Source organism: Macaca mulatta, chromosome 8 (assembly GCF_049350105.2).
Source record: "Macaca mulatta isolate MMU2019108-1 chromosome 8, T2T-MMU8v2.0, whole genome shotgun sequence".
NCBI classification, from domain to species: Eukaryota; Metazoa; Chordata; class Mammalia; order Primates; family Cercopithecidae; genus Macaca; species Macaca mulatta.
This window is the reverse complement of record NC_133413.1, coordinates 783194-797185: the sequence shown is the minus strand read 5'-3', so window position 1 is coordinate 797185 and position 13992 is coordinate 783194. Positions and strand designations below refer to the sequence as shown.

Below are 13992 nucleotides of genomic sequence, written 5' to 3'. Positions count from 1 at the left end.
TGAGTACTTTACTGGACAGGATGGGTGTCCCGAGGGATAGAATGGCCTGCCGTGACACTTAGAAAGATCTGTGTTGGAGTCAGCACTGCCTGTTCCTGAGTTTGTTACCTTGAAAAGGCTTGTCCGCTTATTTGAGTTTCAGGTTTTCACTGACTGTAAGATACATTTTGTCAGTACAGCTTGAAAGATAAAAATACTATTTCCAAAGAGGCAAGGTAAAATGATGTATTTCATTTGCTAAAAATTCGTATTTATTTCTTCCCCAGAGTGAGTGTAGTAAGTTTTAAAGGTCTGTTCTTTTTAAGGGTAATTTCAAATGGAATTGTAGGACTTAGCTTTGTAAATGCTACTGGTGAAATAAAAGTGTGATAGATAAATTGATGATTTATAAAGATTTACCAAAATGTCAGTTCCCCTCTTGTAGCTTGGTGAAGAGTTTATGACAGTGGACACATGTGTATCCTCTTATCTGGGTGTCTGAGTGTTGTTTTTTGTTTTTTGGAGATGCTGTCTTGCTCTGTAGCCCGGCTGGAGTGCAGTGGCGCCATCTCTGCTTACTGCAACCTCCGCCTCCCGAGTTCAAGTGATTCTCCTGTGTCAGCCTCCTGAGTAACTGGGATTATAGGCACTCACCACCACACCCAGCTAATTTTCATATTTTTAGTAAACACAGGGTTTTAGGCCTGGCACGGTGGCTTATGCCTGTAATCCCAGCCCTTTGGGAGGCCAAGGTGGTCGGATCACAAGGTCAGGAGTTCCAGAGCAGCCTGGCCAACATGGTGAAACCCTGTCTCTACTAAAAATATGAAAAAATTAGCTGAGCGTGGTGGCAGGCACCTGTAATCCCAGCTACTCGGGAGGCTGAGGCAAGAGAATTGCTTGAACCTGGGAGGTGGAGGTTGCAGTGAGCCAAGATCTTGCCACTGCACCCCAGCCCAAGGGACAATGCGAGACTCTGTCTCAAAAACAAATAAACAAACAAACAACAAAAAGACGGGATTTTTGCCGTGTTGGCCAGGCTGGTCTCAACCTCTTGACCTCAGGTGATCCCCTGCCTCAGCCTCCCAAGGTGCTGGGATTATAGGCGTGAGCTACGACGCCTGGCCCACTCTATTTTCTTTTTATTCCCTAAATTTTAATATGTTTGAGTTTGTATGTTCCTTTATCACTTCTTTCTTACATAAAAAAAATTCTGCCTAATCTTTCGTTAAAAAAAAATCTTCCTGTGACTTCTGAAAGTATTCTGGTTTTATCTTTTGTATTTGAATATATAATAAGATGATTAGTGTTCAGGGGATAGAGAAGAATGCAATACGTTTTCTCAAGTAGATGCCAGCCTGGTTTGCCTCATATTTTAAAGTGCATGTAATTTCTTTTTCTATTCTATAGTGCCTACTCTATCATTCCTCAACTTTCCATATAGATGCTGGGTCATTAAGACTTTTTTTTCCTTTGGTCTGCTTGCTCATCTCTCTGCTAACACTGTGCTGTCCTGAATATTTTTGTTTGAAAATCTTAAAAGTATGTTAGACAAGCCATCACTCTTTTTTTAGGTGACTAAAAATGATTAGACATTGGTCATTTTTACTACATATGAAAGAGTAGCTTTTCTTGCCTAAAACCACCTGATTTGGGAATTTATGTGGTTTCGTAGGAATAGCATCTGGAAGTGGTGACATTAATGTCATTTTAAAAAGCATGTGTCCTATTTCCTCTTATTCCTTTCTGCCTTGATATTGTGCAACAGAAATTTGAAAAATTGTTGTATTAGTATTATTAAATATCAATTATTGGTTTTATTTACTACTCAATTAAATTTAATAAGCCTATTCTCTCTTGGTGTAATCACGTGGAATGGGTTCACTTCCACAGTTAACAAGTGACAGCACATGTAAAATATTGTCTACCAGGGAAATTCATTGAACACTTAGTGTTCAGACTGTGTTTCTGTGTCTGGTTCCCTAAGCACCACTGCAGTGACACAAAATAATAGACTTTCAGCAGAATAAGTTTTGGAAAATATACTGCATAAGCCATTTAGATGCAGTGAGTCATTCTTATTACTTGGGTTGGTGGAATCCCTTTCAAAATGTAAGTTCCTAATACAAACAAAGATTGAACTTTGCGAACAGGCATTTTTAAGAATAAGTAGTCTCAGGACTGATAATATTAACTCACTTATGCACATCAGGTAGGACTTTAGTATGACAGATACTAGAAATGTACAAAGTGAAGTTAAAAGGTAACTCCTAGCAGCATATCGTAATCTTACTCCCTGGATTCTCAAATGAGATGGGTGTTTCTACTTTGCTGTTGCCTTTTTGAATAGTTCAATTCTAGCATTAGTACTGCTGTGTGGGAGGGAGTATGTGTGAACAGAGTAAGAGTTGGGACAATCAAGTCATAGAATAAATGCTTGGAAATTTTAGAATCATGTAAACAGCTTATGAATTGAGTATACATTCCCAGTGCTCTCAGTCTCACTCATCCTTCTGTCCACATGTGTGGAATGTTTTAGGACTCCCTGGCTTTTGAGGATGTGGCTGTGAACTTTACCCAGCAGGAATGGGCTTTGCTAGATTCTTCTCAGAAGAAGCTCTCCAGAGAAGTGATGCAGGAAACCTGCAGGAACCTGGCTTCTGTAGGTAAGAATGACAACACATTTCACTTAATTACAGAAGCATTTCCCTATCATCAGTGCTATTTGTGATTTGGAATGGGGCAAGGGAATGATTTGGTGAATAAATCAGGCATGGGCACTGTGTACAATGGACATGAAATCTAGTAATGTTTCTATAGTTTGAAATAATTCATGATAATTTTGTGCATCTGCATTTTAGGAAAAAACGGAAAGACCAGAATATTGAAGATCACTTCAAAAACCTTGGGAAAGATACAAGATAATTTGCACCGAGGAGAGGAAATAAAGTCCTCTGAAGGAATCTTAGCATGTCATGAATTTAAAAACAAGCAATCAAAGCAAATAAGAGTCACTTGAAATTCATTTCCTTTTAGAAAAATTTCACCCAAAATGTAACGTACATCAGTGTAGCAGTCAGTGTTTGGAAAACAGTTTACTTGAAAATAGTACTACAAAATTGTGTATATGAATGTTACTATTTTGGTCATAGCCATGCAGGTGGTAGCTGTGTTTTCAGTAGTAGCCCATTTACTTTCAAATAATTCAGTCATGGCACAAAAACAAAAACAAAACAAAACAAAAATGCATTTTCCCTAGTATTGGTAGCAGTGTAAGTCGAAAACCTATGAATGAGTAGAAAGTTATTAAACCAACCAATAATAATGTGCTTGTCATTTTTTTTACAGAAATCATATGGTACAGAGACTGCGTGAAAGCAAAGAAGGTAGTCAGTATGGACAAGTTGTCAGCCACATTCCAAATCTTGATCTGAATGCGAACATTTCTACTGGATTAAAACAATGTGAATGCAGTATTTGTGGAAAAGTCTTTGTACATCATTCCCTCCTTAATAGGCACATCCTAGCTCACTCAGGATACAAACCATATGGAGAGAAGCAATATAAATGTGAACAGTGTGGGAAACTCTTTGTTTCTGTTCCAGGTGTTAGAAGACACATGATAATGCACAGTGGAAATCCAGCTTATAAATGTACGATATGTGGGAAAGCTTTTCATTTTCTCAATTCAGTTGAAAGACATCAGAGAACTCACACAGGAGAAAAACCCTATAAATGTAAACAATGTGGTAAAGCGTTCACTGTTTCCAGTTCTTGTCTAATACATGGACGAACTCACACTGGAGAGAAACCCTACGAATGTAAGGAATGTGGGAAAACACTCAGATTTTCTTGTTTTAAGATGCATGAAAGGACTCACACTGGAGAGAGATGTACCAAATGTGATAAAGCCTTCAGCTGTTCCACTTCCCTTCATGACCATGGAAGCATTCATACTGGAGAGAGACCCTATGAATGTAAACAATGTGGCAAAGCCTTTAGTCGTTTGAGTTCCCTTTGTAACCATAGAAGTACTCATACTGGAGAGAAACCCTATGAATGTAAACAATGTGACCAAGCCTTCAGTCGCCTCAGTTCCCTTCACCTCCACGAAAGAATTCATACTGGAGAAAAACCCTATGAACGTAAGAGATGAGGTAAAGCCTACACTCTCATTCTAGTTACCTTATGCGCCTCTAAAGAAGTCATGATATAGAGGTTGGGTGTAGTGACTCAGCCTATAATCCCAGCACTTTGGGAGGCCAAGGAGTGTGTATTGCTTGAGCCCAGGAGTTCATAACCAGCCTGGATTAAAACAATGTGAAACAACCTGGGCATCGTGGTGAAACCGTCTCTACAAAAAATAAAATAATGCCAGGCCCGGTGGCTCACGCCAGCTACTCGGGAGGCTGAGGCAGGAGAATGGCGTGAACCCAGGAGGTGGAGCTTGCAGTGAGACGAGATCGCACTACTGCGCTCCAGCTTGGGCGACAGAGGCAGACTCCGTCTCAAAACAAAAACAAAGAAAATAATTAGCTGGGCATGGTGGCACATTTCAGTTGTCTTAGTTCTTTTTCAAGGACATAAAAGGCCACGGGGGGTTGGGGGGAAGCCCTGTGCATGCGGATCACGAGGTCAGGAGATGGAGACCATCCTGGCCAACATGGTGAAACCTCGTCTCTACTAAAAATACAAAAATAGCTGGGTGTGGTAGCATATGCTTGTAATCCCAGCTACTCAGGATGCTGAGGCAGGAGAATCACTTGAACCCAGGAGGCGGAGGTTGCAGGGAGCCGAGATTGTGCCACTGCAGTCCAGCCTGGCGACAGAGTGAGACTCCATCTCAAAAATAATAAATAAATAAATCCCCTTGAATGTAAGAAATGTGGTAAAACATTTACTCTTTCCCATTCCCTCATAAACATGAAAGAGCTCACACTGCAGAGAAACCTTAAGAATGTAGGAAACGTGGTCAAGCCTTCAGATTTTCCTGAAGATTTGGGAGGGCTCGGAGTGGAGAAAAGGCTTTTGAATTTAAATTTATGGTAAGGCCTTCGGTTGTATTAGTTCCATTTGAAGACATCAGCTCATTCCTGAGAAAAACCCTATGAATGTCCAGAATGTTTGAGTGTTTCATTTCTCTCATACCCACTCAAGGACATATGAAAATGCACGCTGTAGCTGGCTGGACCTTGTAAATACAAGAACGTACACAGGATTAAAACTCTAACAGTTTAGAAACTGCAAGAATATTTTCAGTTTTAACATTTACTTGAAAAGCCGTGTGAAAACTCCCACTGGAAAGAAGTTCTATAAGTGAAGCTTTTCTAATTTGGAAAGCCTGATGCAAATTAATTATCGTGCAGTGCTTGAAAAAAATCTATGAAATGTTACACAAGTTACAAGTATATTGTTTTTATCAGTGGCCCATTCTTAAAGAGTCTTGAGTATGCATTTCACCTTGTTTTGCAGGGAAACCTTGAGGTGAGAGTTCTGTAAATGTTCTTTAAGCAGTAGTACTTGAATTTCATAGATAATGATATTTTCTTAAGTCTGTTGGTAGAATTTTTGTGTATTCATTTGATAATGTGCTGATTCATGGTTTAATTTGGATGTTTTTCTAATATGTAGGTAACTTTAATTTTTTTATTTCATTATCATTTCTTTTTGAGATGGAGTCTCACTCTGTTGCCCAGGCTGGAGTGCAGTGGTGCGATCTCGGCTCACTGCAACCTCCGCCCCCTGGGTTTAAGCGATTCTCCTGCCTCAGCCTTCCGAGTAGCTGGGACTACAGGTGAACGCCACTACATCCAGCTAATTCTTTGTGTTTTTAGTAGAGACAGGGTTTCACCATGTTGGCTAGGCTGGTCTTGAACTCCTGACCTCATGATTTGCCCGCCTCGGCCTCCCAAAGTGCTGGGATTACAGGCATGAGCCACTGCGCCCGGTCAGGTAAGTTTCATTTGTATGTATTGTCCTGTGATTAATGGACCAGTGAATAATGATTGTGAATTCTTGGGATTGTCTTACTAGCCTCATTTGGCAAATTTTGATTATCCCTTGTCCATTATACACATCCCACCTATTTTTATTAAATGAAAAACTACTCTTGATGTAAAGATACTTATTTTTTGCTAATAATGAGTTGGTATTAATTCCTAAGTACATACAGTTTACCCAGGAGACGGAGCTTGCAGTGCGCCGAGATCACACCACTGCACTCCAGCAAGGGTGACAGAGCGAGATTCTGTGTCCAAAAAAAAAAACAAAGGAATATCCTCACTTTTTTAATGTTATACCACTCTCTGCGCTCAAGTTAATCCCTGTTTGGGCCTGTGGGAGCTTACACCATCCTCCTGTATGTAATTAATAACTGATGTCTGGCTTATCTGTTTAGTAATAGATGTTACGTGTTTAACGGTGCCAGTAAACATAGGGTGCTAATTCCTTCCTCACCAGTGGGGTGCATGAGACGCTATTGAAACAATTGGCAACACGAATGGAATGGATCAGCCCTCATGCAGGACACCAGCTCAACTTGACCTACCTGCTGTGGGCTGACAGTTCAGTAACACATCAGCAGTCACCTGGGTCAGAACCGTGAGCTGACGATGGGCGTTCCCTTTGGTCTGCACAGTGTTTTGTGGTCTTCAGGTGTTGTCATCTTCTTCCACACTAAAATGCTCTCATCTCCTAGACATCAATGTTTAACTGCACCCCAGCATGACCTTTGGCCTGTGCTCAGCAGGCAGTTTTGAGGCCCTGGCTTATGAATGCACAAAAGCACAGCACATAAGCCAACACTTAAGTCCTAATTAGCAAGAATCAGGCTGTATCTCTGCAGTCCCTGCATCTGCTCTGGTCACCATCTCTGTGTGCTTAGGGCAGCCATGTGAACATTATTAATTATTTTACACTCCAAGACAATAGTTATTATGTAAGCAGAAGTAGTGGCCTTGTTTGTTTCTTGTGCTGCTGCTCCCCTTGCTGCTGTACCATACACCCTCCTGATGAGGTGTACATCTATGGTGCCTCATGGTTCAGGCACTGCTGAGTAAAGAAAATGGGAAGAAATAGTTTGATATTAGCCCCTACTGAAGCATATGAAGAAGCGTCTCAGCTGCTTTCATTGAAAAATTCCTGACCAGTGTGTGGGCTTTTCTTATAACTGCTGCTTATCAGCATGTCAAAAGTCTCATCTTCGGACTGCAAGTCTTGACGGCCTTAGTTATAGTGGCCTTACTGCATGTGGAGCTAACCCCAGGAAGATGGAGTGACACTCTCTGGAGGATTAGGTGGTCTCCTCCAATGTGGGTTGATGGGCTTCTGAACTCTTTCCTTTAATGATGCAGAGAGTCTACACTGCCAGTGATCATGTGCCACAACTCTATAGATGTAGAAATTCAAAAATTCTGAAATAGTTTCCATTGAAAGGAAATAGAAAAGTGGTCTGGTGCCACGCTCCGGTTAAGAGAACTAGTAGATGGCTCACAAGAATACTCTGTCGCTACTGTCTGTGCCTCTGTCACAGCAAATATCCTGATCCTTCAGTTTTAAAGGTGCAGGTCCATTTTCCTCCCTTTCTTACTGGTAGTTCTCAAGATTACTGTATGATATGCTGAGAAGGCAATATCCTGATAATCAAGTGACATTGGTCAGAACAGCCCAGGCTCTGTTATAGTCCCTGCTCGAAACAGAATGGCCTTTAACGCTTGTGTCCAGCAAACCACATCCTGGGAGAAAACTCAATGTGGGCTTCTTTCTGGGGTCCCTCAGTTGTATTGCAAGTGAAGCATTTATAGTCAAAACTCCATCCATCTGCTCTGGGTAGCCTTCCTGATCTTGTGGTAGTGGTTCACATTGAATCCTAGACTTCTGTTGTCTTTTGTTTGCTATTTGTAAGTAATAAATTCACTTCATGGAATTTATCTATGAATGTATTTGGCCTCATTGTGCTCAGAAAAGTTGGTAGCCATTGCACAGTGAACCCGCTTCATAATTGGTGAAAACACCTATGGCCCCCTTGTGCCACAGCAAGGAGGTTCATTCAGCCAAACATAAACTTCATGTTTATACAACCCTGTAGCACAATTATTACCATGTGGGAGGCCTTTAACAATGGTGATGGCTGATTTGAAAAACTCTGAAGGAAGAAATTTACCCAAATGGGTTGGGTACATGGGAGTTCCTCCTAATTCCAAGAAACCCTTACTCCCCTCCACCTAAAAAGAGTGGAGAGGCCGGATGCGGTGGCTCAGGCCTGTAATCCGAGCTCTTTGGGAGGCCGAGGTGGGCAGATCACAAGGTCAGGGGTTCAAGACCAGCCTGACTAACATGGGGAAGCCCCATCTCTACTAAAAATACAAAAATTAGCTGGGCGTGGTGGCAGGCACCTGTAATCCCAGCTACTCGGGAGGCTGAGGCAGGAGAATCGCTTGAACCTGGGAGGCGGAGGTTACAGTGAGTTGAGACAATGCCACTGCACTCCAGCCTGGGTGACAGGGCAAAACTCCGTCTCAGGGGGAAAAAGAAAAAAAGTGGATAAGAACTGAAACAGGTTTAAAATTTCAACTAATTGGAAATGCAAGTTTACAAAAATAATATTTAAAATAAAAGGTTAAATGAGTGCTCATTGAATTTTATGCCTCCACAAAATAGGTTGTGAGTTAACTTCCACATTCATTGAAAGCCACCAAAGTTGGGAAGCCTCCGTGTCTGAAATTCACAGGTGGCTCAAATAAGAATTATACCTGGGGATACCCCAAAGTTTAAATATGGTATCCCCTATGATATTATGAGGAATTACTGTACATAAATCAGGTTGTCTTCCTTTAACTCTGAAAATCATATTATCTTGCCTAAATTCTCCATAACGCATCGCTCCGCAGTATCCTATAGTGGACATGGCTTTTCTGACCAATGAGCACTAAAATTAAGTGTGTGAGACTCACCTATGTTCTTATCAAAATGGAAATCCATGAATCCTACCAGTTAGAATAACATGACAGAATGTCAGATTTATGGAATATATACGTTTTCTGTAAGGTTATTAGGTATTGATTCCATTTTATTAATAGATATCAATATATATAGATTACCTATTTCTTTTTTTTTTTTTTTTTTTTTTTTTTTTTTTTTTTTTTTTTTTTTTGAGACGGAGTCTCGCTCTGCCGCCCGTGCTGGAGTGCAGTGGCCGGATCTCAGCTCACTGCAAGCTCCGCCTCCCGGGTTCCCGCCATTCTCCTGCGTCAGCCTCCCGAGTAGCTGGGACTACAGGCGCCGCCACCTCGCCCGGCTAGTTTTTTTGTATTTTTTTAATAGAGACGGGGTTTCACCGTGTTAGCCAGGATGGTCTCGATCTCCTGACCTCGTGATCCGCCCGTCTCGGCCTCCCAAAGTGCTGGGATTACAGGCTTGAGCCACCGCGCCCGGCCTAGATTACCTATTTCTCCTGTGTTTTAGTATTAATAGATGTGTCTTTTAATTCATCCAGTTGGTCTAAGTTACCAAGTTTGTGGGTTATGGAGATTGTAATATTCTTTATGATTTTATCATCCACGGGCTCTCTAATATAAAGGCTTCTTTTAATTCTTAAAGTGTTAAGTTGGTGCAAAAGTAATTGTGGTTTTGGACCATGAATTTTAAATTTGTATAACTAGGCTGCAACACATCTTTATTAATCAAAATAGAACCCATTACAATGGGCTGGGCACAGTGGCTCACGCCTGTAATCCCAGCACTTTGGGAGGCTGAGGCAGGCGGATCAGGAGGTCAGGAGTTTGAGACCAGCCTGACCAACATGGTGAAATCCCGTCTCTACTAAAAAGACAAAAAGTAGCCGGGAGTGGTGACATGTGCCTGTAATCCCAGCTACTCAAGAGGCTGAGGCAGGAGAATCTCTTGAACCCAGGAGACAGAGGTTGCGGTGAGCCGAGATTGCACCTTTGCACTCTGGCCTGGGTGACAGAGTGAGACTGTCAAAAAAAAAAAAAAAAAAAAAAAGAAAAAGAAAAAGAAAAGAAACCATTACAATGAATACATTTTTGCCAGTGAGAAATAAACGTGTTTATTCTGTGCTTTCAGGGTTGGATGAACTCTTGAAAAGTATTTTCTGCATCCTGCTGGTTGTGTACTTGTTTTCCCTGCAAAAAGTTGTCAAGATGCTTAAAGAAGTGGTAGTTGGTTGGTGAGAGGTCAGATGAATATGGCAGATGAGGCAAAACTTCATAGCCCAGTTTATTCAACTTTTGAAGCCCTGGTTGTATGACATGTGGTCAGGCGTTGTGGAGATCTGGGCCCTTCCTGTTGACCAGTGCCGGCTCCAGGTGCTGCAGTTTTCCGTGCATCTCTTCGATTAGCTTGGCATACATCTCAGATGTAATAATTTCACCAGGATTCAAAAACTGTAGTGGATCAGAAGACAGGCAGCTGACCACCAAACAGTGACCATGACCTTTTATTGGTGCAAGTTTGACGTTGGGAAGTGGTTTGGAGCTTCTTCTCAGTCCAACCACTGAGCTGGCTGTTGTATGGAATCCACTTTTCGTGGCATGTCACAATCTGATTAAGAAATGGTTGATTGTTGTTTCATAGAATAAGAGAAGATGACACCTCAAAAGGATGTTTTTAAAAATATTTGGTCAACTAATGAGGCACCCACTTACCAAGATTTTTCAACTTTCCAGTTGGTTTCAAATGCCGGATGACCATGGAATGGTCGACATTCAGTTCTTCACCAACTTCTCATGTAGCTGTGAGAGGATGGAATTCAGTGGTTGTTCTCAATTGGTCGTTATCAACTTTCGATGGCTGCCCACTTCGCTCCTCATCTTCAAGGCTCTCACCTCCTTTGCAAAACTTCTTGAACCACTGCGATGTACATTAATTAGCAGTTCCTGGGCCAAATGCGTTGATATTGTGAGTTGTCTTCCCTGCTTTAGGACCCATTTTGAACTCGAATAAGAAAGTCGCTTGAATTTGCTTTTTGGTCTGACATCATTTTCATAGTCTAAAATAAATAAGTAATAAGTCATTAGCAAAAAAAAAAAAAAAAAAGGCAAGGAATGCCCATTAGAATGATGAATAACATAACCACGTTTATTTAAGAGGGTATTCCAGTATCAAACAGCAAATTCCAAGAATGCAAAACTGCCATTACTTTTATACTCATCTTAGAGTGATTTGTATGATTTCTTTTTTTCTTTGTTAGTCTGGCTTGATAGTTACCAATTTTGTTGATCTTTATGAAGAAACAGCTATTGTTCTATTGAGTTCTTCTGTTGATTTTCTGTGTTCAGTGCCATTGACTTGTCATCTTGTTTTTATTTCTTTTGAGTGAATTTGGCTTATATTGTTCTTTTTTCTTTTTCTTTTTCTTTTTTTTTTGAGACTTAGTCTCGCTCTGTTGCCCAAGTGACCTCGCTCTGTCGCACGAGGTCAGGAGATCAAGACCATCCTGGCTAACATGGTGAAACCGCGTCCCTGCTAAAAATACAAAAAATTAGCCGGGCGTGGTGGCAGGCGCCTGTAGTCCCAGCTACTCAGGAGGCTGAGGCAGGAGAATAGCTTGAACCCAGGAGGTGGAAATTGTAGTGAGTTGAGATTGTGCCACTGCACTCCAGCATGGGTGACAGAGCAAGACTCTGTCTCAAGAAAAAAAAAAAAACATATTAGCTAGGTATGGTGGTGCAAGGTTGCAGTGAGCCGAGATCATGCCACTGCACTCCAGCGTGGGCTATAGAGCGAGACTCTGTCTCAAAAAAACTAACTAACTAAATAAATAAATAAATACTATGTGTGTGTATATATATTAAAATGTACACACACACACACACACACACACACACATATATTTGAAGTGTTTTCTAATGAGAGCAGGTGTTCTGGAAGACCTCATTAAATACAGAATCTGAATGGAGGCCCATGTCACACCTTCCATTTTTTCATCATTGCAGCTGGGCTTTTCTCCTCTTCTCTGCTGGACTCTGCTGTTTCTCACAAGGTATTCAGAGACTCTGCCCTGAATCCTACAACCAGGAGATGAGAAGCACAGAGTGACACCAGTAGGAGAACATAAAGATGCGGTGACAGTTGTCCTCCTCCTGCAGAGTCCATAGCAGTGCACTCCTACCGCTGGTGCCCTAGTTAAGCCTGGGGGCCAGCATGCCCGATGATTGTCTGGGAGTGCTGCAGTCAGGGTCCCCACAATGGGCACCCAGCCAGTGCCCTTGCACTCTGCATGACCGTGGCCATTGTCACCTCAGAGCCCCTGGGTACAGAACAATGCATCCTTCCAGAGCTACATGTGAGGAAGGACCACGTGAGTCCCGGGAAAGGGCTGAGGCTCTGCGGAGGTAGGTGGCCAGGACAGAGACCTGATGCCTGTGTGGAGAATCATCTGTGGGTGTGAGTGGCACTGTGGGGCCAGTGCCCAGGTTCTGCTGCTCCCCCTTCTCAAAGATCAGGGCCCAAGCAGGGGCTGGCGTGTGTGTGACACCTGGAACTGCAGGGCCACCACCCATGTGTGAGGCCGTCGTGGGGACCTGAACACGGTGTCGTCTGCAGACCCCACCCATCCACTAGCCCCAATTCCTGGCCAGCTTCTGCCAAGGTGAGAGGGTGGAATTTGGAAGGTGGATGTAAGCTGAAGCCTGTCCCCCAGTGGCTGACACACAGTGGTGACACTGTGTGTGTAGGGAAGAAAGAGAGATCAGACTGTTATTGTGTCTATGTAGAAAGACGAAGACATAAGAAAGTCCATTTTGATCTGTACTAAGAAAAATTCTTCTGCCTTGAGATGCTGTTAATCTGTAACCCTAGCCCCAACTCTGTGCTCCCAGAAGCATGTGCTCTATTGACTCAAGGTTGAATGGATTTAGGGCTGTGCAGGATGTGCCTTAGTAAAAATGTGTTTGCACCTCCTGGGCTCCAGGCTGCCAGCTGCCTGCCCAGGGTCTGAATGTCCTACTGTGACCTGTTTCCTCACCTGGCCTAGAGGACAGATAGGGAAGGCTTGTTTTGAGGATTAGGCAGGGTAATCCCAGTAAGCCCTCATTAGCTTGCCCATCCTCCAGTCTTTTTGATTTCTTTTTTCTCTTCTTTGTTGTGAAACTCTGGAGAATTGTCCTCCAGCATGTCTTCAGTTGGGGAGGTGGAAAGGCTGGACCTTGCCCTTGACTTCAGGGCTCCTTCTGGGTGCCCCCTCCTCCTAGGGTTTTTAAAAGCATATACTTAACAACATACCCTGTACCTGAGAGAGCTGCAGAGAACCTCCTGCGTGTCCAAACCAGCATACTTTGTTCCCTGACTGCAGGCCCTCGTCACACCCCAAAGCCCGAATACTTTCAGGTGGCCAGCTTCAGACAAGAGTCTGAACTCAATGCTTGTTTTCTGGGGTCTACACAAGCGTGTATGATGGGGCTACCTCCATCCTGCATTCTACCCCTGTGCCTCCCCCAATCCATTAGGGGCCTCAACTCCAGTGATCCCTAACTGGGAGCAAGGTTCCCCAGGCAAGGAATGCAGCTGTCCCTAGGATGCTGGCCTGGCTATGTCCCAATGGATATCAGTCCTGGAGCAAGAGGTCCAAGGCAGGGAGTTTCACCCCCCATTTCACCAGGTGTGGTGACCTTTCTGGGTTCCTAGCTTTCAAGATGGGATTTTTACACTGTGCCACAGTGGGAGAAACCGAAGCACAGGGCCGGTGAGCGGTAAAGAAAGAAAACCTCTGTGACTAGGAAACATGTCCCTTGCCCAGCACAGCCACTCCAGGATAGCACCCTTTGGGATATACCCCTGAGCTGTTCTTGGCACGTGGCATGGCACTGTGGTGGAGGTCAGCAGCTTCTGAGGTTGGGGGTGGGGGTGCTGGCAGGAGCAGGTAATTTTGGACCCACCACGGGGAGGAAGGGGACATTGACCCTTTCCCCACACCTTGAGTGCAGCAGTAATTTTCTTCTCTGATGTGTGTGGGCATCAATGCCTATGTGGGTGTGGGTGCGTCCTCCCCTTTTG

At 43.1% G+C, this 13992-nt stretch overlaps 1 protein-coding gene across 8 annotated transcripts in view; it reads left to right on the top strand.

The window, feature by feature from the left end:
* Positions 1–13992, top strand: part of LOC144330659 (disco-interacting protein 2 homolog B-like) — a 174431-nt gene that overhangs the window by 1804 nt on the left and 158635 nt on the right. For 4 of the 8 annotated variants that reach the window (XR_013396994.1, XR_013396996.1, XR_013396993.1 and 1 more), the window contains exons 2-3: positions 2519–2645; positions 3328–4136. Coding sequence is in view for 1 of the 8 variants with exons in the window: in XM_077942900.1 (XP_077799026.1) it covers positions 4035–4136 (102 nt within the window). In the remaining 7 variants the exon portion in view is untranslated. Of the gene's footprint in view, positions 1–2518; positions 2646–2840; positions 5464–10062; positions 10998–13992 lie in introns of those variants that run through there. The other 4 variants (XR_013396995.1, XR_013396992.1, XR_013396997.1 and 1 more) reach the window with 4 other exon arrangements.